We start from the raw sequence: 27790 nt of genomic DNA, 5'->3' as shown, positions 1-27790 counted from the left end.
ATACACTGTGCAGCTGAACACCTTCACCACGTCAGTATGTATTATATATCGAGTTGCAGCTGCATGATTTGCTGTATGGAGCTGCAGGCTAGTTCCGTTAACAAAAAGGTGTACCTAATAAAGTGACCACTGAGGGTACATCCAATATTTTAATTTGAACAACAGCCACGCCATTCTTGTTCTTGCTACATATTATAAATATGTTCTTAACTTATTTTAGAATGGATTTACTCTTTTTTTCAACCATTTTTCATGAAATACAAGTTAAGGAAATACTTTGCTTTTCTTGGTGCTTTAGTACCCTAATGACACAGTGTTGCACTGGGGCAACAAATATATTTGAAGGGTTGAAAGTAAAATTAATTATCACTGATACATTATCAGAGGTACTAATGATCCAATAAATGGGTTACAAAAAAATGTTTTAATGTTAAGCCAAATGTATGCAGGAGAGGGTTAGGGTGTGGATAATAGTTACTTATAAAAGAGAATATTGGAGGAGGGCAGACATTCAGTGCTCTTTGTGTGGGTGTGGTGTGGTGTGGTTAGTATAACAGGAAGATGAAAGCACGGTAAAATTGCCAAGTCCAAAAGGGAGAAAAGGGGAAAATTCCGCTCACTGAAAAATGTGCCGTGACCTGTTGAATATTATGTCTTATATTCTTCAGTCAACAGCATGTTTAAGTGTGTACAGTACAATGTTCTGCAAGTATATTCTCATCTGGTATGGTAACTTGTGACGAATTATGAAAGGTGTTGCTATGGGCAGCAATAATATATTTTCGTATCTTGTGCCAGTTGTTTTCATGGTAACTGGCACCCAGAGGCGAAACAAACAATCTCCCACAATGTAGTCCTCTGTCATTTGGTCGATCTCTTTTTAAACCTTTATGAATTTCTGTTTAGGAATGAACTGTCGGTTCAAGTACACTTCTCTGGGAACCGACCGGAGTGGGTCGAGCCAGAGAAAGAGGGTGGGTGTGGGGTTTTTCCTCCAACTCCTAAAGGACCTCGTTTTTGTCTTTTAAACTGCATTCAGGAGACAGTGGCCACAGAATGTGAGGAGGCCAAGAGCTCCCTGCTCTAATGGACACGAAAGCTCTGGTTAGCAGTAGCTGGCAGAGAAATAACACGGGCATTGTGCAGAAGTAGGTGTGGGTGTAGTTTCCCTGGAGGGGGGGGTTTGTTGTGAGCCGCGAGTCCCAGCTGTTGCGTGTGTGTCTTCCCTAAGCTCTGAGTGACTTGCATTGTTACTTCAATTTGGACAGAAATAGCAGGTCACTGGGTGCACTTATTACAGAGGTAATTAAATGATTACAAACTGCCTCACGTGTACCGATTCTTCTCTGTCCATTCCGGTTATAAAATCAAGGCAGCGTGTCTATTAAACCCTTCGCTATGAAACAGAAATTCCTCTGCGCTATGATGACAGAAGAATTTGACTCTGAACTCTTATTGATAGGGGTGGGGTACTGCTCTGGAGCATTTGAGAAAAGTGCTTTAAATTAGTTAAGTGAGTAAGTCCAGTTTGAGAAATGGGTCATTGAATCTGTGTGCACGGTGAGACATGCCAGGTGTTTACTAAGCAAATAGATGGACAAAGCAAGGCCATGTGGATGTGATTAATGCCATTATTTCTGAGTCACGGGGAATTTTCTACCATGGAATAAAATATGACTCACGTGCGATGAGCAGCTTGGCTGTCTGCTCTACCAAAGCTTTCTGAAAGAATTATTTTTGATTCCCCTGAAATCTGGCTTGTTCTTGCAAGTTATCAAACAAAGGGTGGGGGCTGGTGGGGGTCCAGACCTACTGGAGCGGCAGTTTGCCAGAGGGAGTGCGCATTACTCCTCTTCTGCAGGACAGAGCAAAAAGCAAATGAGGAATGCAAACACATTTTTTGGGGGGGGTTTGCATCAATGAGAACCATGACAATTTAATCAAGGCCCATTATCTTGATCCGATTGGAACTCAGCTAAGATAGCAACTCTATTTATATGTGTTTTGTTTGCAACATTCTGTGTACTTTATGTAAGTTATATTCCATTATCCAGTGTCTTAGTCATATCTGCTTTCCTCCCACAGTCTCATACAGCAAGCTGAAGAGATTCATTTGCTCGTAGGTATGAGTGTGAGTGTGAATGGCATGTGGATCCTCTGATTAGTTAAGAGTCCTCCACCTAACAGGCTGCACCACATGTATTGCCCTAAAATATTAATCACATGTCTGGTGAATACCAATAAAATGAACAGCTCTTCTCTTGCAAAAATGTTATTTAATTTGATTTATTTTGGATGCTCCACAGTTGCAGTCACATGAACAACTGTAAATAGAATAGTATCAGACAGGAATGCCAGAGTCATACATATTTTGCTGGTGTTATTCCTCATGGTGAGAGTATGTGAGTGTGTGAGTGTGAGAGAGTGTGTCACTGCTTAATTTCTGAGGAGTGTTGAGGGTTCAAGCCAAGGCCTCAGTAAACAGGATCCTTTGAGTCAGGAGGAATCATAAAGTGATTACTTCTCTAATGTAATCAAGAAGAACTTTGGAATCAAGAGTAAACATGCAATGCACTCTAAGGCTATTTTTCTGCATCATGTGTGATATGTCATTTGAGTTACCTATTTCAAAATTAAGGCTGTCTGCATTAACAGAATAATAAATTTGGCTGCAAACTTGGATAATGACTACAGTTCTACTACTTCTACCAAGTCTAATTGGAATGAACTTGTAGTGTATTGTTGTCATCTAGGACTAAAATGTTGCATGCCTAAAAAGGAAACTATGTTCTCCAGTTACCTCGATTTATCCAGACATCCCGACAAGTAGCGCGATGGTTCCTGGTTATGCCTAATGTCGCTGCAAGATTATAGGTTGATTCACAGGTGGGGCACTGCCATTGTGCCTTTGAACAATGCACTTAATCTGAATGACCTCATCGAGCTGCGTTAAGATATTGTTCGTAAAATAATGTGGGTTGTATATTGTCTGCTAAATGGCTAAAATCTAAGCGCTGGGGTGGACCTGTCTGGAAGGTCATGGGCACACCCCAGCTGCTGTAGTGTGCTGTATTAACTGTGTAACCAGCATGTTAAACAGCATGGCTGCAACCAATCGTGTTTAACCCTTAGAAGAGTAGGTTTTTTGGAATGTTTTTTGGAATGTCTGTGTTCTAGAACTCTGTTGCTTTGAGTTAGCAGTAGTGATTGTTACATCAGCATTATAATGTTTGGTTGAGAACATTATAATCACAAATCACATTTGTGATCTTACACCGTAAAGTGTTATATTATTCCATTCCAAGTATTTTCCAGCAACTGTCACAACTTGTGAAATATATTGCCTGTCTGAGAACATGAAATTTTAAAGAGAAAAGTTTGTTCTTGAACACCATCTGCGCGTGGGTGAACCAAGTTTTTGTAGTGTGCCGACAACATTTTCTTTTTCTATTTTTTTCTATTTTCTTGTGAAATGTCCTGGCTGCCTGCACCTGCTACAAGAACTCATGCTTTTTTTTTCTCTTTTTGACTAGGCACAACATTTCTAATCTTCTAATTTTGTCCCTTGACACTCAGCCATTACCCTCTGGCTACTGACTGACTGTTTTTATGTATAACACATTGGTGTTTATATGTTTACAGTCCATGTTCATGTTTGCAGCTATATGAAGGTGTAACCTTCATTGTAGACTGTTGGAAAATATGTATGTGGGTATGGGAGTTTAGATTTGTTTTTCTGTTCATTTTGTGTACAAACTGTCTGCAAAATAAGCTTCATTGTGGCACCAATTTCATGAACTAACTGTTATAGTGTGTTTTTGTGGTGTACGTGAGAGAGACTGAGAAGACTGTGTGTGTGAGTGTGAGAGAGAGCGGGAGAGGGAGAGGGAGAGGGAGAGAGAGAGAGAGCGAGAGCGAGAGAGAAGACTGTGTGAGAGAGAGTGAGAGAGAGGGAGAAGACTGCACATGTCTGATTATGACAGATTATTTGGGCTTCTGATTGACACTGGATTACATGATTACTTGTTCTACAATGTTCAGATAGAAGGCTTCCCGTTACAGGCAATTGAGACATTAATTACTTACTGTAACTATCTCACATGCTTATCATCATTATGGCGTGAATGATTTATTTTCAGTGGAATGTGCAGTACTATATCTACAATGGCCAGTCACTGTTTCCAACCACTTCTTATAGTTACAATTGTGGGATAGATTTTTATAGAAGATGCATTTATATTTATAATTTATAATTATAATATTTATTTTATATATTTATATATAATGTATACAATTTATAATTTTGGTGACAGAACACAGTTCTCTCGGATATATGTACTAGGCATTCTCTCCTGCTGCCGCTAAACCAGTTTGCCAGCTGCCATCCAAGTTGCAGACGCAGACGCACTGGCCCGTCTACGTGGATATGAACGTGATGATGAAAAAGGAAACACCCCTCCCTTTCTCTTCCGGTAACCCCGAGATCCAACAACAGAGGGTAAAACCAGCAGATGAATCGCTTGCTTTTTATTTGGCGCTCGAGCGACGGTCAGCCCTCTGGATTCGCAACGCCATTGGCAGATTATAGACAAAGGGCGGGTCTACGGGAGGAGCCAGTGGGAAGTGAAAGTGTCAATGTCAAACAGCGAAACGAGCCTGGATCAGCTGTTTGGAAAGATTACTGCAACGTCCACTGATAAAGCCCCCAGGGACACTGAGGCAGGTACCAAGTGTAAACCGTCTGGTGGCTGACGCCGAGGAGCGCATCTTATCAAGGTATCTACATCATCTGTGATATTAATAAGACGTGCGTTTGCATCGCTTCAGTTTACTAAAGCCTGTTCCTTTGTGCCTTACATTTGAATATAAATCGGTTAACCGTCAACTATATATAGCCTGAAATATGTACCTGCTCAAAACGTTTTAAAGGATGAAAAACGCTCTTGTGCGCGGTTTAGCGTGATCTGTGTGGTTCCGTGCAACACCTGTTGTCGCTTCAATAGAGGCCTTTGGTAGCTAACGCTAGCTCCTATTTGTCGGGCAAAACTTATTGAATGGACGTAGCACTAATGAATAAAATGTTAGGTCACCTGCTTTCTTTGCTTTAATGCTTTGAGGGGTGATGATATAGGCTACTTTACGACACCTGTCCGACACGGAATCCGAAATGATGGTTTATCCCATTCTTGCTATCTCACAGGAAACATGAATACACTACCGAGGAAAAGCATGTTTGCACTGTGCAGAAATGCCAGCAACTGCGTCGTGAAAATTCTTTCCAGTCATGCCGGTCACCCTGCAGCCTGCCCGACCAGCATAGCGTGTCTCGGGGGAGTGAGAGTTTGTCACAGTGGGACCGGACCCTATAAAAACAAGGGCAGCGTTAGCACCAAGAAGCGTGGCTATGACATCACGAGGAACCCGCACCTGAACAAGGTAAGTGCGACTCTGACAACTCACACATGCACAGTGGGGGCGCGGACACACACCCTGCATTTCAAGTTTAGTACCAAGGTGCTAATCACCGCTGCTAATAAAGTATTGTTTGTATAGTTTCATTCTCATAGAACAATGATGTGTGTGAATGTATGTGCAGATACACCAGTACACGGTTGTCGTGCTTGCAGTGCTTGTTTTTTCTTCTCATTGCCAAAGCCCCTTTATGTACTGCCTGTTCATGTAGGATGCTCTCCTCCTCTGTCCTCCCTGCCCCTGAGTATGGGGGAAGATAAATAAATAGTAAAGCTGTTAATTTAGTGTTTACGTGCTGTCTAAGGTCTAATTGCTTTATGATAGAATGTAACAAAGGTCCTGCAGATAAGACCCCGGCGTTTCCAGAGCAAACTGCCTGCGTGACATTTAGTGAGGTTGTGGAAAAAAGTTATTCTTGTTTGTTTTTGAAAGTATAGGAGATAAACCTTTAAATATATTTAACATTAAAACAAAGTCTTCTAACGTGAAGCAACAGTGGAGAAGTCCAGCTTACAGATGACTATAATGGTTCCTCCCAGTGTGGCAGGTCGTTATATTCATGCCCTTTCAGAATGGTATGGTCCATGTTGGTCCAGATTTTACATTACATTACATTATTGGCATTTGAAGTATTTCACATTCTCCAGGTGTTGAACACTGCAGCAATGAAATGCACAAAGTATATATTGCAGATTAAAGCACAGTAACACACTACATTCCAATTAGAGTGCAGGAGTAGAGCTGGCCAGAAACTAGCCTATTGCAGGGTTTTTGGTAAATGCTGGAGGGGGATTATGAAAATGTAAGAATATTATTCAAATGGTTGAACATTTAATAGGATCTCTGATGTGGTATTATTTACATTAAATAGTACTGTCAGAACTGGGTCAAATACAGAATTTTATTGGGTTCAAATACCTTCCTACACTTTACTGAGCTTGTTTGGTGTATTGGACCCTATTAAATACTATCAATGTGCAAACCCTGCCTTCTAGTCCTCTTGGTTGGCTCAGTTCCACCAGGCAAGATCAATCAAGCACAGAAAAGTATTTGAAATCCAACTGGGACCCAAGTGTGACACAGTCCATGTAATGGAAGTTCTGGGTGGGACTCGTAGTAGTTGGCCAGAGAGACATGGGGTGACATTGTATCAGCAGTGGCCTGTAGCCTGGTTGTGTAAAGGGATCAGTTCCACATGCTTTCCATATGCCTGTCAGGGATGAGTGAGGGGCCAAGCTGTCCTGCTGGGCTGGACACTGACGTGGCGGGAGGAGTAGGTCCTCTTGCAGTGCTCATTCGTCCGGCCTGGGCACACCTCCTCGGATATACAGAGTACCTACACACTGCATAGCAACGTTTTTTTTTCTCCTTTTGTCTTCACCCTGGAGAAAAGCTCCTCATCCTCCTCATCCCCGCACGTCCAGATGGAGGTTAAGGAAAACCGCCAGGCAGTTTGTCCATGGATTACCACGCAGGATGTCACCCTGATTTAATGATCTGACTGAGCAGTGCAGATATAACCGTAGGGCCCTGTTCCTGTAGGTTTTCATTTCAAGCCTGATTTGGCATAACCCATTCTGCTATTTAGCGTCTGAACGAGATCTCTAGCTGTTGAATGAGATGAGCTTTGTTAGGGTTGGTGTGAACCTACTGGATGGTAGGTCTCAAGGTACAGGGTTGGGAACCACTGGGGTGTATCTAGTGTTAAACTATATGGGGCCCCACTGCAGTGATCCTCAACGACTGCCACCCAGTGTTTACCTCAGCTCCATAAACTCCCATGGTGATTTTATTTTTTTTGTCCATTTTCTAGAACATTGCTTTCAATTACCAGTAGTAATTGTCCTAAACTGAATATTTTAATGCAGATGTAACATTCTTATCACATATTTGTGATCTTACACCTTAAAGGGTTAAAAAGAAACCATCCAGATGGTTTTGGACAGATAAATTAAGTCTTTAGTGATACTGATTGATGTGTCTGTATGCAGTCTGATTTTAGGAAATGAGTACGAGGACGTGTTGGGTCTTGGGTCCACAGTCAGTCATAAATCATTTTCTCCTTGTTAAATGTGTTGCTCTTGTCATACGTTTCATACCAGTTTTTGGAATTTGGGTGGTACTAAAGCCAAAGATGTGTCTGTATTTTTTCAAGAATTCTGTTACGGAGGTAGCAATATCCTATGATTGGCATCACTTATGGATCAGGATTGGGTGTCTAAAGTAGATTAATAAAGACTGAAAATAGGTTGCATCCAGAGTTAAGTGACTCGAATTGTACCATCGATCCAGTGGGATTAAATGACCAGATACAACATGAGGTGAATTTCATTTTGTGGTCTGCAAACTGGGAGTTATCACAGAAATTGTAATTAGAATGGCACTATTTAAAAAAGGATATTTAAAGAACTGACAACATGCGTATGCTTTAAAATGTGCATGTGCAACTTAAGATGCTCTGTCCCAGTTTATACATTTGTTAATAATCAGCCAGGCTGAAACAAGTGGTGTTTCAGCTGAAAGTTTGATTGTTTATCTGCTTGATGGCAGGGGCATCACAAATAAGACCATATTCATTGCTAGGGACTGACGGTATTAGCAGCACGTGATGGTATTCTCATCTGCTTGTACATACAAGGAGTTGAACGGCCTTAATTTCTGGGTTATCTTGAACACCACTGTTTATCTTGCTGCCCATTTGTTTTGTCTGTGATCTAGCCTGCATTTACAATGCTAAGCATGTTTCTCTTGCTTATCTTGTGTTGCCTCGCATGTTTCTCTTGCTTATCTTGTGTAACTGTTGGTGTTGGAGCTAGTGTAATCGAAGGCTCTGAGGAACGGCCTTCCAATGATGAAACCAATTTCAGTTGCATGAAACTCAATAGCTATTCATTCTGAAAATTTTCAAGTTTACACCGAAGTAAACGCTGCATGTGCCCTCTTCCTGGGCCTGCACTCATTTACATAAAAGCCCCTTAAGTTTTTCCTCATTCAAAAGTTTTGAATAGTTGATACAGAGCCACCAGCCACCTAGATCCGGTTTCACCACACGTGTCCCTCCAGGGAATGAGAGGGGCAGTATGATAATGGTATGCAACGCTTGCTAAGGTACAGCTCTCGGGTGATGTCAGTGTGTTATAAAATCCTGGTCTGCTGTGTTGTGCTCGATGCAGCTCGCTCACTCTCATGGTTTAGCAACGAGCCGTGTTTCTGAAGCCAGAGCCAGAGCCAGTGCTGACAGATGGAACCTATTAGACTGACATTGGAGAGCTCCCTTTGTGTCATGAGGTTGAAGGTACCTTCTAACTTTGGTGCCCAAATTTTAAACTAAATGGGTCCGCCTCAGGTTGAATGTTGACTGAACCTTTTTGGAGCTTTCGTTCCTTGATACAGCTTTGTCATTGTTGGCTGCTGACACACTGTATGAGACCCAGATGAACTTCTGCTGTGTAGCTCAGTTTTTGTGGATGTGTGGCTCACGAGTGTGTCTAGGGTGGTAGTTGCTGAAACGGCAGATTTAATAATGCTGATTCACGACATTACAGGAGAAAGTGAGAGACAAATCATAGTTTACTATTAAACTGTTTTTCGGGGGGAAAAATGAACTGGATCAGAAAGTGTTCATATCAGGATTGATGCAGGGCAGCAGAGATAGGGTTTTTATTAGGGGCTGAAGATTAGATTCTGTACAGCGAGACGTTGTGAGATCAGAGGAGAAAGGGTTTTTATCGTGGGCCAAAGATTATATTCTGTCAAGGCAGCCATTTTGAGTTAATAGACCATTCCCACGGCTCTGTTTACACAAAAAAAAAAATCTGTATTCATGTGTAAACAGAGCCGGTGTTGGTGTGGTTTCTTTTCAAGCTCTGGGAGGTGTAAGTGTGTAACTGAGCCTTAGTTCTGAGGGGTAAGAGAACGCAGCTGACTCACACTGGGGTAAATCAGAAATGCATGGGCCTGTCAGCAAATGGAGGACTTGCAGAAGAGGGCAGAGCCCAGGAGCGAAAATAACATTGCTTAAAAAAGAAAAAGGGCCATTTAAGTCTCGAGGAGGAGCAGAGTGCTAGTGGCCAAACCCTGCACCAGCAGCCAATGTGACCAATCATTTTTATGGTCAAGCCCATAAACTCATTGGCTTGCGTTGCACTGGTGCTGAATGCTAGCAAGTTACTGTACAAGAGGCTTTATTAGCGACTTGTCAGAAGTAATAAGGCTTTGACAATTCAGTGCTTGGTGAAGACATGCCATTAAATTATCGTGTGAACTTGAAGAGAACTTGAAGCAACAAATAAAATAATTCATATGTTCTTTTGCACGAAAGCTCCAAAAACAGTAACATTGGAAAAGTCTTGCCAGAGAAACTCCGTTCTGGGAAATGAGCGCAGAATAACAGCTTCTCTGTTGAAGTTACGAGCGGAATCGCCATGGAAATTGATCAGAACTTGGAGAATGTCCAGTCTGAGGAAGTTTCTGAGCCCTGTGAAATCTGAGGTTCCTGTTAAATAATGGGCCCGTATGGAGTTTGAGTATGAGTTTAAAGAAGCCTGTTGTGTGAATGTAGTGAAATTGAAATTGAGAAGCGCCATTGTTTTTGACAGTTTGCTCTTCCTGTTCTTTTGAGAACCTTTGAGATGTGAGACGCAGCGGCTCACTGCTCTTGGGGAGGGGGGACCCCCTTGCTGTTTTGGGGGTGGGTGGGTGGGAAGCACAGCTGCACTGCTCAGGGCTTGGCCCGGCTTCCTGTGCGGGATGGGGGTCCTCCCAGCGCTCGGGGATGTTTGGGTCACTGCAGCGATGATTCGTTTATCACCGACCTTCCTGAGAGATCATGCCCCAGCGCACGATGAAGCCCAAAAAAAGATGAGAGCCAACGCAGAGCCAAAAGGTGTGTGTGTGTGTGTGTGTGTGTGTGTGTTTGTATGCGTTTGTGTGTGTCTGTGTGTTTGTATGCGTTTGTGTGTACGTACATGCGTGTGTCTGTGTGTGTGCGCGCATATGCATACGAGGTTATTAGTGTGTGTGTGTGGCTCCGTTCACATTGGCTCAGTTACTGAAAGTGGAGACCAGCCTGTTCAGCTGATACACATAACCTGGGTGTACTGCACATGCAGTCAGTGTTGTTTTGTTGGCTGCAGACGTGGAATATCTGCCCTGGTGACTCAGGCCTGTGTGTAGAAATAGAATTTTGATTGTGTACCAGACTGCATGCTCCTGTGGGCCGTACCACAGATCCATTACATGCCACTCAGGCTTTTTCAGGATCACTCCACCCCCGTCCCTGTCAAATGGTTCACTCCAGTTATGGAAGGAAACCGTTTATTAAAACTTTCCACAGGGCCTCTGGACATTGGGCCGGTACTTTTAGACATTGTGGGACATGTCTGAGCAGTTCTGCTCCATGGATGGTCATCCAGGTGTTTCTGTTGTCGGTTGATAATGGTTGTGCTCCTGAGTTGTTGTCAGTTAGCGAGACTGAAAGGTATAAATCATTTTGGTTTGGTCTAGAGCGGGGAACTGAGTCAAACTGAGATCTTGGTGGCAGTATCTGCTGGCTTTCAGCTTGTGTCCGGACTCAAGTCATTGATTGGCTTGTCCACCCACCTTGTTTTCAAGGCTGTTTGATTGGCTGAACGGGGAACCACAGAACCCACAGGCTCTGCGAGTTTGAGGGCCCTGGTCTGCACCCTGTCCTCAAGTTTTGTTTGTTTTTGAATAAACACGTTCATGTGAACACTAACCATGTCTGTACATCACAGATGTGTTTACAGCATGCCACACTGAGTAACTGGTGTTCTTTCACTGGAGGAGATTAGTTTACTGTAATATAACTCTCCACCTTATGATATTGCTCTAACACATTATTTATATGCATTCAGAGATTTTCAATGGAGACCTGAATTACACAAAATAAATTAAATAAAATTTAAAGAAATACCAATGATAAACGTTATTGTTGTCCATAGTTCATTATTATTTATTAATAATAGATAATATATTTTTGATTATCATTGTATCATGTTGTTTAGCAGCATCAGGCAGGTTTATTTATTGCTGAGTATGTAGCTGTGTGTTATTTTCCATGCTGGGCCTTTGCCACACACACTCGGTACGTTCTGTTCAGGCAGGGTCAGGGGTTCAGCGGCTCGGCTGCCCGCGGGCCCTGGAACCCGGATCCCGTGTCACCGGAGCGCCTCTGACCCGCGCTGACCGCTGCTCTCTATGAGCTCACCACAGGAAGCGCCGTGTGTGCTCCGGCCTGAAGGCCTTCTGTGTTTTCCAGGGGAAAGACTCTGAACTGTGCGATTCCTCCCAGATTGGGGGGGGATTTCAAATGCATATACTGTAAATTAATTCCTCTTTCCTGCAGGGGAAATGGTTTTGTTTCTTCCTCCGATTGTGTGGAACTGATTACTGGGTGTTGCCGGGGCTTTTAAAGCCACAGGTCACTTTTTCCAAAAGCACACATGGAGGACGGTGCGTTTGTACTTGTGTGTGTGTGTGTGTGTGTGTGTGCGCTTGTATGTTTGTGAGTGTTTGTGTACACACCCGTGCTTGTTTGTGGTAGTGAGTACAATGACAGAAGCTTTGATGGTGTTCTAGTCTCCCTGTTGAAAACTATGATTGCAGGAAACCTGAACAATATGAGAGAGAGGTCACCGGTCAGCCCCTCAGTGCATTTGCTGGATTAAATAGAACCAGCTGCTCTTTCATGCTCTGCATTCACTGCATGCAGAAAGAGTCCGGTGGAGTTTTACCTTTTCTTTTGAAGATACCCTCATGCACGATGACTTGAGGTTAGATATTTGCATCTCATCTCATCGCTCAACTTAGACACTTGTTTTATGTCCTCAAAAGCCCTACGAACCCTACCCATTACCAATGCCTACTTGGTTCTTACAGAGTAATGTAGGTTACCAAATTACCCCATAATTATGTTTATTTTTTACACCCCCTGTGCTATATGTTGCTCATACCTACAGTACACGACTGTCTCCCCAACACCTCTTCATTGTGTGCTTTTGTTACTGTGTGTGTGTGTGTGTGCATGCGCACATGACAGGTGTAAATGGATTACTCATAAGAGGGGTGACAGAGGGCTGATTTGGCCACTGTTGGCTGTGCTCGATCCTCTCAAAGCCATGAGGTGAGGATGGGATAATGGCAGCCTTGTCACAGGTGTGCACACTTGAGCATGATTGATCATGAGCCATAGTCCTGTAGGGCCATTTTAGTTCTTTACTGCTTTCAACAGTCAGTCATTTTCCATTTGTATTTTACTTTGCTTGTTTGGTTTGTTTGGCTTTGCTTTGCTTTGTTTAGATTTTTGGTTTGGATTCAGCCCAATTCTTTGTGGCCTCCCTCAAACTTAACCCTCACCTCCCCCCTGCTCACCGCCCAGCTTGCTGGCCACACCCGGTGCTGAATGCCACGTCATGTCTGATTGGTGCACTCATAAGATGGAGGGTTCGATTGCTTATGCCTGCGTGGGGTCCTCTGGTCACGGTCATAGCTGAGGATGTTTAGTCAATTTCCTTTGTTTAGCGCTTTTCAAAAAGATGTGTTACAGAGTTACAGTAGAGGAACAAAGGGGCAACGGCAGGTCTGGACCCCCAAATAGCAAGCACATGAGGTAAAATAAATAAATAAATGAATAAATACACCTCAGTAGGGAGAATGGCCCTCAAAACGGTGGCAAGAAACTTTCCCCAGGAATCTCGGGAGGAACCAGGCTGTAGAGGGGGAGCCCATCCTCTGTTGACCTGCGATGTGTAGAGTGGATATTATGGCAAGAGACAGTGGCCTGCTTAGACTGTGCGATGGACTGAATAATATGCAGGAACTGAATAACTCTGAATACAGGATGATCCTGGCCTTCATTAACATAACCAGTTTTCCATGTTTATTAAGCCTGGAGAGAGATGAGACCAGACAAACTGCACATTCAGGTAAAGGTGAAAAGAAGAGGAACATATGAACCTCTGAACTGTGTCTGTGTCAACAGTGGGACTTGCACTGTTGTATCTTTGCGTACCTTGAGTTCTCTTGGAGTTTGCTTTTTGTGCGAAATGTACTTTTTGTGACTAACACGCAGCATAGCTGAGGGACCTCAGAGCCTGGGATCTGATGCTGAGAGCCTGAGTTCTGTGTGTCACATAATCCTGTTTATTCATGTCACTCCACATAGATGAGATTTCAGACCGGGCTGGTGTTTATTTTTAATTGTTGGCCTAGAGACAAGGTTTTTTTTATTATTGATAATCTGCCAAGACTATGACAAAAACCAAGTCTCGATCTTGTTTAACCCCCTCACCCTCACCGTGAAACTCTTTCCCGATGATTAATCCCTCGGACACCTTTTGTGTACACCTTTTCCTTAAACGGGCGGTGGGGTCAGGGGTCAGGGGTCAGGGGTCAGGGGTCATTCTGGAATGCAGTGACACCCTGGGGTGGGGGGCAGCTCAGCTGTGCTGTTCACATGACCCTTGCATCACTGGAGCCCCAGGAGTCTGAGACAGGAACTTGTCAGTCAAACGAGTCATAATACCTTGGGGGCAGTCCAAGAAAAGTACAGTTATCTTGTGAACATGGCGGGGGGGGGCAGGGTAGGGAACCAATGGTAGACTTGAGAAATGCATGCTGGTGACAGAAACATTTACATTCCAGCGCCAGACCAGCGACATGCCGTCTAATTTAATCAGAGAAATCCACTTCCGTGACCTGCATTGACTGAACGTATATTGCTTCATGTACCAGTGGTAGTGTCCTCTGGTCCAGTGCAGGTTAAGCACATGGATGTACTCGATCTCAGCATCACATTGTCTCAGGGTTGGGGAGCAGTGAATACAGAACTCCAGTAAATAAGCCCTGAAATATACAAGCCAAGTATAACACCAAGTGTACACTTTAGGAGAGACCAGAACTTCAGTAATGCAAACTCAAACACATACAAAAGCACTCCGTCTTAGTTCTGGGATAGAACAGAACTCGAGGAATGAGGACTCCTCAACACATGAGCACACACCCAGTAATCGCTCGAGGACAGAACAGAACTCCATTAACGAATATACAAAACACATGAGAACACACCCAACCGAGCCACTGAGACAGACCAACACTGCAGTGTAAGGAGTACTCCCTCATACACAGTGTGTCCAAGTGTGGATCCAGGCCTGTGCCTGGTCACATTCTCCATCGTGAACATTTGACCACTGGCCTTGGCCTCTTCATGTCGGGCTTCTTCAGAGGACCCCTGGCCAGGTCCCTGTGGGACTGGTGAGGGGGTTTGGAGCGTGTGGGGGCACTGGGAAGCAGAATTCCTACAGGAATGACGTCATCGGAGGGGGGAAAAATGAGACGGCAGAGCTCTGACTCATAGCCCGTGACCCTTTTTCCAATTAGCTGCAACTTTGATTGAGCAGCAACTGCAAGCTCATTGTCCACAGCCCCTGGGTCTGTGATTCAGAGACATCAACACAGCTTTGTGCTGTGTCCACCCTGATCCCGCTGGGTCCGGTCGTGTAACCATGAGCAACACGCGTGTTTATGCGGGCTTTGTTCACTGCTCGGGGGAAACCTAGCACTTGGCAGAATGTCCGTGGAAAAACAGCTGGGAAATGCGTCTCATCTGAGAAGATATGGATCTGATTTCTCACGCTGAGGGAAGCCATCTGCCTCTACCCTGACTGAGGATGCGTAAATAAAGCTTGAGATGGTTTCTTATGCTTTGAGGGGATTTCCACGTCTTTTTATAAAAAATGTTCATGGCCCAGAATTTTTACAATGGAAAATGTAAACTTTTGTTGTTTTTGTAGTAGGTTATCCACATTATTATAGCATGCACAAATACCGGAGACCTGGTGCAGTTGATCTGTCCTAATGGTAGTGCACAATAATGTTGCCTTTCCACTTTCCCCCCAATTTATTTTATTTTTTTAAAGGAAGTAAATCCGGTGCTGGGTCAAGCATTGATTTCACTGCAAAAACCAAAAAAAGTTATATTTAGACATTTCTATTATCTTTTTGCTAATTTAGACAAAAGATGTAGAAGCATAATGGTTGTGTACCCCCACAGGGCATGGCGTTCACCCTGGAGGAGAGGATGCAGTTGGGGATCCACGGCCTGCTGCCCCCCTGCTTCCTCACGCAGGATGTCCAGGTGCTGAGGGTCATGAAGAGCTACGAGATCCGCAGCAACCCCCTCGACAAGTGGGTCCTGCTCCGTCCCTCTCCCACCACCAACACCCCCACCCCCCAGTCTCCGAAACAGCAGATTTACCTGGTCTGATATACCTTGGCCCTTGGATCCAAATCCAGCCCTGGTTTTCTTTTCTGCTGGGTAATTAACTGCACAATTAGTGCTACTCATTTGAAAAACGGTCTTCACACCTGACTACCAGGTAAAGGGAGGGTGGAAAAACTGCTGTTCTCAGTCCTCGAGGACTTTGAAACTTGTCAGAACAATGAGATGCTGATTCCTGCTAAACTAAAAAAAAAAAAAAGCTATATTTTGCAGTCAGGATTGTACGAACCGTTTGAGTGTGTGTTTGCTGCGTCTGGTTGACATAGGCTGATGTAGGCCTCACCCGTGTGTCTCCACAGGTACATCCTGCTAATGACGCTCCAGGACAGGAACGAGAAGCTCTTTTACCGCCTGCTGACCTCCGACATCGAGGAGTTCATGCCCATCGTTTACACCCCCACTGTGGGGCTGGCCTGCCAGCAGTATGGCCTGGCCTTCAGGAGACCACGGTGAGATGACCCACACAAACACACCTGTGTATACGCACACCTGCGCACACTCACACACACACACACACACACACACACACCCCTGCACACCTGAACAAATATACACGTTCACCTGCACACAAATACACACTAACTACAATGTAAAGATGGTGTGTAGGTAGGTAGTGATGCTGTGGCCATATGTAGTAATCACCATTGGCAGTGAAGTGATGAAATGATTGTGCATAGTGATGGTGTGATTACGGATAGTGACGGTGTGATTGTGGGCAGTGATTGTATGGTGTTCTGATGGTGGGTCTCTCGTGACCGCCTCTTCCAGGGGGCTCTTTATCACCATTCACGACCGGGGCCACATCGCCACCATGCTGAACTCCTGGCCTGAGGAGAACATCAAGGTACAGATCTCTGCAGTGGAGATTTGCCTCTGTTATTCGTCACTCTGCAGCTGCTGACGATGTGCGTGTTTGTAGGCCATCGTGGTGACTGACGGGGAGCGGATCCTCGGACTGGGGGACCTGGGCAGCTACGGAATGGGCATCCCGGTGGGCAAACTGGCCCTCTACACTGCCTGTGGAGGAGTGCCACCCCAGCAGTGCCTGCCTGTGCTGCTGGACGTGGGGACCGACAATCAGGTACCGGAGCAGTGGTCACCAGGCAGGAAAATTCCAGGCCTGATGGTGTGGTGTAGGCCGAAGCCTGCTTTTGTCCACAGCATTGCTACATCTGGGCCAACTTTATAAGGCACTCCTTGATGTGTTTGTTGGTTTATGAGATTTTTGTTTGTGTCGAGTGATGTCTCAAGATCTGAGTCTGAATTGTTGCAGTTAACGGCTAATATTTCTAGTTAAGGGCTTTCAGATGGTGAGTCAGATGTTAATACAAATAACAACTTCAAGCTGCAGAAATATGCAGAGCGCTATGCTGTATAGACAATGATAATCAGCCACTACAAAAGCATATGAAATGTAATGTTGTGTAAATACATAGATACTTCACACAGTTGGTAATGTTACATCAAATTTGTGAAGCTACAGTATAGACAGTAGTGGGGATTCAGTCTGAGCCTGAGAAGTCCTGGTCTGGTGCAGGGAGGGGCTGTGCACTGAGACACTCTCTGGCTGATCTACAAGCGCTGTCTCAGAGCACATCAGGACAAAGACGGGCGTGACCGAGAGTCACAGGCGTGACCGAGTCGCAGGCAGGGGGTGCCACCAGGGATTTGGGCATCATGACATGATGTCACTTTGGTCCCTACCACCCCCAGAAAATCAAATGTTCTAATATACTTAAGCTCCCTCTCTAGCCCTTGGAAACCTCCTCCTCCCTTACAGAGGCCCTGATCACAGGCCTCCTCCTCCCTCACAGAGGCCCTGATCACAGGCTTCCTCCTCGCTCACAGAGGCCCTGATCACAGGCCTCCCCCTCCCTCACAGAGGCCCTGATCACAGGCTTCCTCCTCGCTCACAGAGGCCCTGATCACAGGCCTCCTCCTCCCTCACAGAGGCCCTGATCACAGGCTTCCTCCTCGCTCACAGAGGCCCTGATCACAGGCCTCCTCCTCCCTCACAGAGGCCCTGATCACAGGCCTCCCCCTCCCTCACAGAGGCCCTGATCACAGGCCTCCTCCTCCCAAGCTTGCCCGTCTCTTACAAAACCAGGCACTGTCCCAATGCCACAGCTAGCTACTGCACTCCTACTCTACCTGGGACTGCATGAGAGAGAGGTGGGGAGGGAGAGGGAAAGAGATGGAGAGAGAATTTGAGGGGAATAAAATGAGGGGTAAAATGTAAGGGAGAGATGGAGCAAGAGAGACAGAATAAGGGGAAGATGTAGAAAGTTGAAATGAGGGGTAAACTGAAGGGAGAGTGGAGATAGAGGCAGGGTGGACGTCCTGCCGTTTGACATGAGGGGGTAAGCATCAACGCTCTGGAGCAGCGCAATGCCTGGAATCTGGATTGCTGGGAAAGGATAGAGACTCGATAGCCACATCCACAGCCCCGCACACACACACACGCACACACCCATCCGCAGCCTAGCACACGCACGCACTCACGCACACAGACAAACGCATGCACACAAACACACACACACACACACACACACACACACACGCATGCGGGTTTCACTCTGGTCGGGTGCCAAACCCTGGTTTCCACAGCTGTGCGGAGCGGCATTCTGGGATCGGCGCAAAGCCAAGAGTCCAGCGCGTCTGGAAGCACTTTCATTTGGGAATGGGCTCAGGATCGTTTTCATGTGGAGAGCCGCTGTTCTGGGGTCAGTGTCATTTCTCTTAACCAGAGTCTGGCCTTGCTTTTGTTTGTGCTCATATTTGTTTCCTTTGGGGAGAAAAGATGTCCTGAGTCAGTATTTATTCATTTTTCATGGAATGATAGCTTAACATTTAACTGCATTAAAAAAAATGCAGGATAGACCCACTGCCGACAATCGAAAAACATGTAAGGGAGTATGAGCATGGATCCCAAAACAAAATACCAAGGCATTCGACCTGAATGAGTGCTTTGGTATCCATGGATATACTCCCTCACATGTTTTTAGAGATTTGGCCTTGGATGTCTTCAGTATTTTTTTTTTTTTAAGTATTGTTGTACCCACCTACCAAAGAGCACCTGTTTCTCTGCCCATCACTAGCTCAGATCCAAATGGTGCTTCTTTCAATTTATTTTTTCAGTAATTTAATTCCATTATTTGATTCCCACATATCCCATTATACTTCTTTTTATGCATTTGGTAAACACTCTAAACTAGTGAGGTATAAATTTTAAGCATCAGGATGTGAATTTGCGATAAGTTTTGGCAAACACAATGCACAACAAACAAGTGTACCATTACGTTCATATGCACATGGACAATAAGATCAGTATGTGCAATAGTATATGTGTGTGCTCTCACCACCTTGATCTATTACAGAAGTCTCATAGTGTACATTTGCCATTTGCTGTTTAGGCCATCAGGTACAGGGTGCTAGGCAACAGACTAATACACAGAAGGATATTTACTGCAGACGTTGGGCACTGATGGCTCTTTGATCAAGCTTTCAACAAAGCCTTCTCTACAAGAACCAAACGGGGCCGTGGCATCTACGTCTGAGGGGTAATTATAGTATTCTGTGAACAATGGCCGTACAGTCTGGAGGATCAGTTTTATCTGCATACAGAAGAGCGCTCTGTGCAGAGGAACTCGCAGTTATGCCATTGGGTGTCTGAGAGTGACGATGCGATGGGGCGGTGGTGGCGGCGTCGTGTCGCGGTGTGATGATGTCACTGTGCCCCTGCCCAAGTGCTGCTGGACGACCCCCCCTGTACATCGGGCTGAAGCACAAACGTGTCGTGTCGCGGTGTGATGATGTCACTGTGTCTCTCTCCAGGTGCTGCTGGACGACCCCCTGTACATCGGGCTGAAGCACAAACGCGTGCGCGGGAAGGAGTACGACGACCTTATTGACGAGTTCATGCAGGCCGTCACGGACAAGTGCGTTTGTGTTTCTGTCACTCCGCCACGTTTGCTGCCTGAGAAGTGACAAGTTAAACATTCTCCCTAATGAACAAATCTGTCATCGTGTCAGGTTTTCCCAGGCCTTTCAGGCTTGTGAAACCGAATCGTTTAGGCAGTGGACGTGTGATGAATGTCGAAGAGGAGCATTTATGAGTTCATTACTATGGAAATAAGCTGGAAGCTCACTGGGCCAAACATGTGGAAGTGTTTGCCGTTGATTGAAAGTTAAAAGTTGACAAACACAGAAAAGCAGTGAATGGGTCTGAAATGTGACCCAGCGCTCTGGGAAAGAGCTACAGTGATGACAGGACCCAGACCCTCAGAACCTCCAGCTTAGTTCTGCTCGGTAATTCTCCACGATTGAGGGTGGGGTTCTGGGGAATAGGCCCCTGTTCTGTCATGGCTGTTGTTCTGAAGAGTAGGACACCGTCCTCTAATTGGCGGGTTTCTGGAGAATAAGACTGTGGTCTGTTATAGGTGGGGTTCTTGAGAAAAGGACCGAGTTCTGTTGTGGGGGTGGCTTTGCTCCTCTGAGTATAAACATCTGGACTGAATGCTTAGCGTTGGCTAATAAATCTGAAATATTGGTTTGAACTGTTGCCCTGCAACCTCTTTACAAAAACTTTCAGTACAAAAAAAATGTAATTCACACTGCAGGTGGACATTTAGGAACTTGGGTACTGTTTAAAGAAGTATCTTCAAAAAGGGGTGCATTGTGATTTCAGTATTGTACTGTAGGTCCCCTCTCAAGTCCTTCTCTGTATTATCTCTTATCTCATCTTTCTTTCAGTCTCTTTCTTTCACCATCTTGTTCTCTCTATCTCTCCATCTTGTCCTCACATCTCTCTCTCATTCGTTCTCTCATCAGCAGTCAGTCAGTATATGCACTGGCTGATCCTGTCACACTGTTCTGGTGGGTGTAGAGCCAGTGACCCAGCTGACACAAAAGCCCTTTTATTTGTGGGAAAATCTTTTCTAACTGGAGGTTGTGAAGGAGCAGGAGGCGGCAGGCCGTTGTGCGGACCTGTTATGACGGGGGGGTCGGGGGTAAACACACCTGTGCCCCCCGGAGGTCCGTGCAGCGCAGTGGTGGCAGGGGTTTGCGCTCAGGGTGGTCTCTGACTGGGCAGCGGTTCAGCTGTGCGCTTAAAGGGGAGGAGACGAGGGGAGCTTTGCCCAAAGAGCAGGGAGTTCAGACGGAGATGATCATCCGCTGGATCAAATCGGGTCCAGCTGGTTCTGTGTAGATTGATGGGAACACTGTTGCTCAACCGGTGCTTCAGTTCTGTCAACCTAGCTTGAGCCAGATGGTTGCGTGGGGATTTTATCTGCATCTGCATGTATAGATATTGAGTGTATGCTACATGTAGGATACATAATGAATGCATAATTATGTACACTGTGCATGCATCTGTAGTTGTTTATAGTTGTTTGTGGTTTTGTACATACGGCTGTAATTTGAGTTTGGCTGCTCTCTCTCTCTGCAGGTATGGGATGAACTGCCTGATTCAGTTTGAGGACTTTGCCAACAGCAACGCCTTCCGCATCCTCAACAAGTACCGCAACCGATACTGCACCTTCAACGATGACATCCAAGGTACCAAAGCCCTGTGGTCTGTCTTGTACATATGCAGGGGAGCTTGTCTGTATTGGGGTACATCGGCATGGTACATGTCTCTTACTACTCTTAGGACAATGTATTTTTGACTGGTGTAGGCAATCCATGTCATTGCATGTCAATTTCTGAAATGGGGAAAGATGCACTTTGTGATTTTTCAGTTCAGGCTCAGCCTTTAGTAGACAATACATGGTTATGAAAACTCTCACGCATGCATGCACACACATGCATACAACTTTCCCTCGTACACTGCAAACTACACACAAATAGTCAGAAGCACACTCACTCACACACATACACACACACACACACACACACACACACTCAGTCACAGTGATTGCTTCTGTGCATAAGAGTGCACACATTCCATCTACACTTATTCCCAGAATGCCTCAGTTCTCCCTCTCGGCTGTAAGCAGCTGGGCTTCTCCGTATCGGATGGGTCTGGGAGTCACATCAGATGGACAGGATTAGGAGTCCTGCCTGGTCTGGGACAAGGTTTCTGTTCTTCTCTGCTCTCGCACCCGCCTCCGTCTTTGGCCCAGTAGAGCCAGCCCCATCCACCACCCCACCCCCCGTCTCTGGACCGGTCCAGCCAGCAGACCATCCCACAGGGACGGCGTAGACATGCAGCAACAGACAGGGCTGATAAACAATGGCCGTGCTAGCATTCTTCACATGACCGCTGAACCCCCTGTACATAAACATTACAGCACGAGCCTCAGTCCACTAACCCGTCTCTCACGCTCATCCAGCTCTGCGCGTCTCCCCCCCTTCGTCTCTCTTCTCTAGCGCTGGTCTGATCTGCGTGTCTCCTCCCCTTTCTCTCTTCTGTAGCGCTGGTCTGCTCTGACGTGTCTGTCTGCTCTTTTTTATGTCATTTTATTAGGTCTGTGGTTTTGTTTTATAGAAATGCTGCATATCTTTCTTTTCTCTTGCATCAAAACAGCCTTATTTGTCTCAAGGGAACCAGCATGTTGTTGATTCACATGGGGCTTATTTTTGCATTGTGGAAATGTTCTGCATTTGTGAGGAAAAATAATAAATTAATAAATAAAAACTTTTCCCTTGTTTTATCATGGATGCCCAAATTTGTTCATATTGGAAAACGTTGGCATTTCAGTCGAAGTGGAGACTTGGGTTCCCTCTACTGGTAGATCAGTGAGCTAGTCTGGTAAAGCCAAATACTTTTGGGTTTTAGTCTGATTACTTGAAAGGATGTGTCTAGCCTCTGGCACTGATGGGACCGTGAGGAATTCAAGAATGCTTCAGTTTGTGTTTTTGTGTGGAGGATGGCAAATATCATATAATATGACTGTAGGTCATATTATATGACGCATCTTTAAATTATATGTGTTTTATTATTCACTTGCACAATTATTTCGTGAATTGTCTCTTTTGCTTGTTCTCTCTCACTCTTACTCACTCTGTCCCTTTCTTTTTTTTTTACTCACTCACTCACTCACTCACTCACTCACTCACACACACACACTTCCTCTCCCTCTCTCTTGTTGTCTTAGGCACAGCCTCTGTAGCGGTCGCTGGTATCCTAGCAGCCCTCCGGATCACAAAGAGCAAACTTTCTGACCACACGTTTGTGTTCCAGGGAGCAGGAGAGGTGAGCAGGGGAGGGGTCCATGGATCACTGCATCTTTCACATTATTTATTCTGAAATTTGACAGATGAAAGAAACCCACTGACCAACGTCATTTTTCCTTATTTGCGTGGGCGGGGCTGGATTCAATTAAAAAAAAACAAGCTGGAGAGTGAAACGACAGAATACATTTTTGTCAAATATGCCAAATAATATTTGTGGTTTGTGGGAGTATTTTATTTTGAGGCCTTAAAATTGCATCCTTTACTTAACCCTTACAAGAGTAGGTTTTTTTGAATGTTTTTTCAAAATTCTGTCAGTGTTCCAGTGCTTTCCATTACCAGGAATGATAGTTACATCAGCAGTAGAATGTTCCAGTTACAGAATAACACATCGCATACTTATGGTCTAACGCCTTAAAGGGTTGGTCTTGTTCTGACATGTGACCTGATGTGTGATCACGTGACTTGCGGCTGTTCCAGGCTGCGCTGGGCATCGCTCACCTGCTCATCATGGCCATGTGTAAGGAAGGCATCCCTTACAGCGAGGCTGCCAAGAGGATATGGATGGTGGACTCCAAGGGACTCATCGTCAAGGTAACCACGCCTACAGTGGATGAGCTTTTGTGCCTGCAGGAAAATATGCGTGTGAGGGTTTTGGGTCTGATGAGAAATGCAGAGAATGTGAAAGGGTTCACAGTGTGCAAGAGAGGGATAATGGGGAGATAAGCGAGGGATGAGAAACATCAGAGGGAAAAGGGAAGGATAAGGTAGAGATAGAGAAAGAGAAGGGAGAACAGATGAGGGAGGGATGTGGGAAAAGGGATAAGTGGGGGGAGAAGAACAGGGGGAGAAGAGTGATGAGAGAGGGATGAGGGATAAGCAAAGCATGAGGGGGAGAGGAGAGAGAGGAGAGAGACCTGCTGTAAAGCCCTTGGCAGTGCTTGCTGCAGATTAGGATTCTGTTATTGAGCATTGAGCATTAGTGGATAATATGACATCCGCAGTGTGCAGGAGGAATTTTGGGGAGGATCAGGGCTTTGAAGGTTTGTGGAACGCTGTGACTGATTGTGTGGAGTGGCTCACAGGGCAGAAGTCATCTGAACCACGAGAAGGAGGAGTTTGCTCATGAACACGCTCACGTGAAGACCCTGGAGGAGGTGGTGCAGATCATCAAGCCCTCCGCAATCATCGGTGAGCAGTCTCATCCGGGGATCAAACGGGCTGACCTGAGGACACAGGGTCTCGCACGGTCTAACACGGCACAACGAGAACAGGCCATTCAGCCCAACAGTGCTCACCGTTTTCCTACTACTTAAATGTACCTAGGGCTTAGTTTACCTTAATGGTATCTAGCACTTTTGTCAGGCCTGGTGTAGAAAACCCCCAGTGTTTGTTTGTTTGTTTATTTATTTATTTGTATTTTTTTAAACCTCTACTACATGACTTGGCATTCTATTCCACAGTGACCGCTCTCTGGGGGGGGAAATACTTCCTAATGTCTGTGTGGAATTTACCTTTTTGCTCATTTCCATTTATGCCCCCTTGTTCGACTGGCAGACCTCAACCTGAAGAATCTCCTGTACTTGACTTTAAACCGAGGGCTGTGAGTTCTTACTCCTCCCGTTGTGTGCAGGGGTGGCGGCCGTCACAGGAGCATTCACAGAGAAGATCATAAAGGACATGGCCCAGTTCAACGAGAGGCCCATCATCTTCGCCCTCAGTAACCCCACCAGCAAAGCAGAGTGCACAGCCGAACAGTGCTACACGCTGACCGAGGTACCCCTGACCCTTAACCTCTTCCCATTAGGGCAGGTGCTAGCACCAATTAAAAATAAATGAATAAATAAAGAAATTCAGTTCAGTGTCCTGAACACTTTTGTTTTGCCCACTCAAACTCATGTGGTACAGAGGACAGACGTTTTGTTTCCCTTACAGTGGGAAAAGGTTGTTGTGAAGGTGTGAATGTCAAAATATCAGTGAAAATATACAGCGTGTGTCCGCGTGTCTTCGTAGGGTCGGGGCATATTTGCGAGTGGAAGCCCCTTTCACAAAGTAACCCTGGGAGATGGGCGGACCTTCTACCCCGGTCAGGGCAACAACGCCTACGTGTTTCCAGGCGTGGCGCTGGGTGTGATCGCCTGTGGCGTGCGACACATCTCTGATGAAATCTTCCTCGCCACAGCCGAGGTACAGAGTACATCCATCAGTCCTTCTATCCATCTAACACAGAGCACATCTATCAGTCTCTCTATCCATCCATCTCACTCTACATTTCTTAATTGTTTGTCTTAGAAATAAATATGTCAAGTACTCTTTGAATCATATGCTAGTCATGCAGGTTAAATAAAGTGAAAGTACTAGGTTGAATACAGACACAAATACATTGTGTGTCGAAACCAGACCTGGTAAACTTTAAATGCTTCAGACTCATGAAGATCCCTGATAATTTAAGAATTGGTTTGAAAGATAACGAAGTATGTTTCAAACCAAGATTCAATCATGTGAAATACTGTTCTGATTCATCAGTATTGTCAAGTCTCTCTCTCTCTCTCCCCCTCAGGCGATAGCAGAGATGGTGACTGAGGAGAACCTGGCAGAAGGCAGACTCTATCCTCCCCTCAGCAACATCAGGGAGGTGTCCTTCAAAATTGCGGTCAAGGTGAGAGCAGCGCCTGGTCATCCTGCACCTCCTCAAAAATTCACCCCGAAGGGCCGCGATACACCCGGCAACTTTTAGGGCAACACTGATCAGCAACTCTGCTACCAACAAAAGATAGTGACCTAGAAGATCGAAAGCTTCTAGGGTTTCTCTGGTGCAGTCCTGTATGGCCAGTAATTGGCCTGATGCCAGGTGTATCACTGCCGTTAGATAGCCTTGTGTATGCCTGCAGTTGTGCATGTGAGACACTTTATCTCTCCTTCCCCAGCTGGTTGACCACGCCTACAGGAACGGCATCGCCTCCTTGTACCCTGAACCGAAAGACAAGGAGGCCTTCGTCCTGTCTCACATCTACAGTCCCGACTACGACTCCTTCACCTTGGACACCTACAGCTGGCCCCTGGCTGCAATGGAGGTCCAGGATGTGTAACCAGAGACAAAGTATAGCGTATACTATACTGTCTACTGTAGTATGTATGCTGCAGGGGACTGGTAACTCTACAATGCTTCTTCTCTCCTTTTCACCTCCATGCACTCCCACTTACTGCAGGCCCTCCTGCTCCCTATCAGCAGTGTTAACTCCTGTTGCCATAGTAACACTCCTGTGACGTCATCACCCTGGGCTGGTGAAGGCTGCCCTCACCCTCTACTTCCTGTTCCTCTCTCCTTCCTACAGGAAGTCTGCTGTCTGGTTTAGTTTCTTTCCACTTCCTCTCTTGACTCCATATTCCCTTGGAGTCCCTCTTCACCAATTACACAACGGAGTTTGTGGCAAATCTTTCTCCATTTCCAAAGGGTTTGCTCTAAATCTCCAGACACTAGTTCACATAGTAGTTTTGGTCACACTACATTGCAAATCTCTGGAAACCCACCTTGCTTTCAGTCATTTTATGAGATGCACTGAAGATTTTCAAGATCTTAATGAGGTGTTGATTTAAACAATTAACATGACTGCTTATATCCGAGTTTAAGTAAATGCCTGTATTGAACCAAACAAGATTGTGTTCAAAAGATGCTTAACCATCCTTTACACAGGATTGTTTAATCTTCACAAAAAAAAGCTGAGAGCAGGTATTTGCTACTTTGAGACCATTTTGAAACCAAGTGAATGACCGACCAGCCTTTGGTGGTTGTCACTGATGGGGGATGTGTCCAGACCACAGGCCCTGTTGTGCAGACCGTTTTTCATACCTAACTGTGCAATATAATTACCCATTTCATCTCTGAACTGCCAGAACACTCCTTCAGGCCTGCCATATAAAGATCCTCTTGCACTCTGCCCATCTATATAATTTTCCAGTCTTTCTCTGTCCTGCTTATATAAAGGTCCCTTGGCCCACTCATAGGCCTACACGGCCATGTCACATTGACTGTGACGTCTTGCTGTAAAACCAGTAACGCACATTTTTTAGCACAAGCTGTAGCCTACGGTCATAACAGAATTTTGAAAAGGGAAGTTGAGAATATCTTTGAATATTTGAGGCACCTAGTTTTGCTTTGTAATGTGCATGTGACTTAGACTGTACATTGGACATATCTCAAACTGCTGAAGGTGTCTGCTGGCTCTTCAGATGTACTGCTTAAGTCCTGCTTATAGATCTATATATACACAATGGCTGGCAGCAGCAAATGGGCAGTTGGGCTGACTTGTTGGAGCCATCCTCAGGGCTTCTGAACGTTTCCTACTATCAGATATGCTTTGCTTAAATATTAAGTAATCTGGAGACATTTTATTTTTTGGTTTTTATGTGAAGTAAAGCATATTGGGGGGGGGGGGGGGGGAATTAAAGCCAAAAATGTTTGTAACAAAATCACTCCAATCTTTTCTTTTTGTTTAAAAACATTTTAGGAATGTTCATGTGGTCTTGATCTATTGTCCTATATTTAATCCTTTGGCGATCGGCCTGTGCCATATTATTCTGCCATGGAAAATAATGTAGCCACCATAGCCCTTGTGAATGGAACATTCAACACTTTCTAAAAAATGTATTGTATGCCCTACAGGTCTAGTTTCAACCTGAAAGTCCAGCAGTCAATTCAAGGGTAGTAACTTTAATATCCTGCATTTTTAAATGACCCCACCTTCTGTAGTTAAGGTAATTTACATTTACATTTTAGTCATTTGGCAGACGCTTTTAATCCAAAGCGACTTACAAGTGCATAGGTTCTACCACAAGTCAAAG

The 27790-nt window shown here is 45.2% G+C and overlaps 1 protein-coding gene across 1 annotated transcript; it reads left to right on the top strand.

Annotated features, from left to right (window-relative positions):
- The first annotated feature begins 4554 nt into the window (after positions 1-4554).
- Positions 4555-26892, top strand: me3 (malic enzyme 3, NADP(+)-dependent, mitochondrial). The gene is made up of 15 exons (XM_061226141.1): positions 4555-4776; positions 5201-5436; positions 15545-15678; positions 16072-16221; positions 16541-16616; positions 16692-16853; positions 19607-19710; positions 21222-21331; positions 22873-22970; positions 23429-23542; positions 24034-24139; positions 24582-24724; positions 24962-25135; positions 25509-25607; positions 25876-26892. The coding sequence occupies exons 2-15, from the start codon at positions 5206-5208 to the stop codon at positions 26035-26037; spliced, it is 1863 nt and encodes a 620-aa protein (XP_061082125.1). The 5' UTR covers positions 4555-4776; positions 5201-5205; the 3' UTR covers positions 26038-26892.
- Positions 26893-27790: the final 898 nt, after the last annotated feature.

The sequence above is a fragment of the Conger conger genome, chromosome 17 (genome assembly GCF_963514075.1).
Source record: "Conger conger chromosome 17, fConCon1.1, whole genome shotgun sequence".
NCBI lineage: Eukaryota > Metazoa > Chordata > Actinopteri > Anguilliformes > Congridae > Conger > Conger conger.
This window is presented reverse-complemented; position numbering and strand designations above follow the sequence as displayed.

Bases quoted from the DNA above. Each gene is read 5' to 3' on its own strand.
- me3 (XM_061226141.1), top strand. From the start codon at position 5,206: ATGAATACACTACCGAGGAAAAGCATGTTTGCACTGTGCAGAAATGCC. The intron at 23,543-24,033 runs GTAACCACGCCT...AGTGGCTCACAG, and splicing joins CCAAGGGACTCATCGTCAAG to GGCAGAAGTCATCTGAACCA. The intron at 24,725-24,961 runs GTACCCCTGACC...GTGTCTTCGTAG, and splicing joins AGTGCTACACGCTGACCGAG to GGTCGGGGCATATTTGCGAG.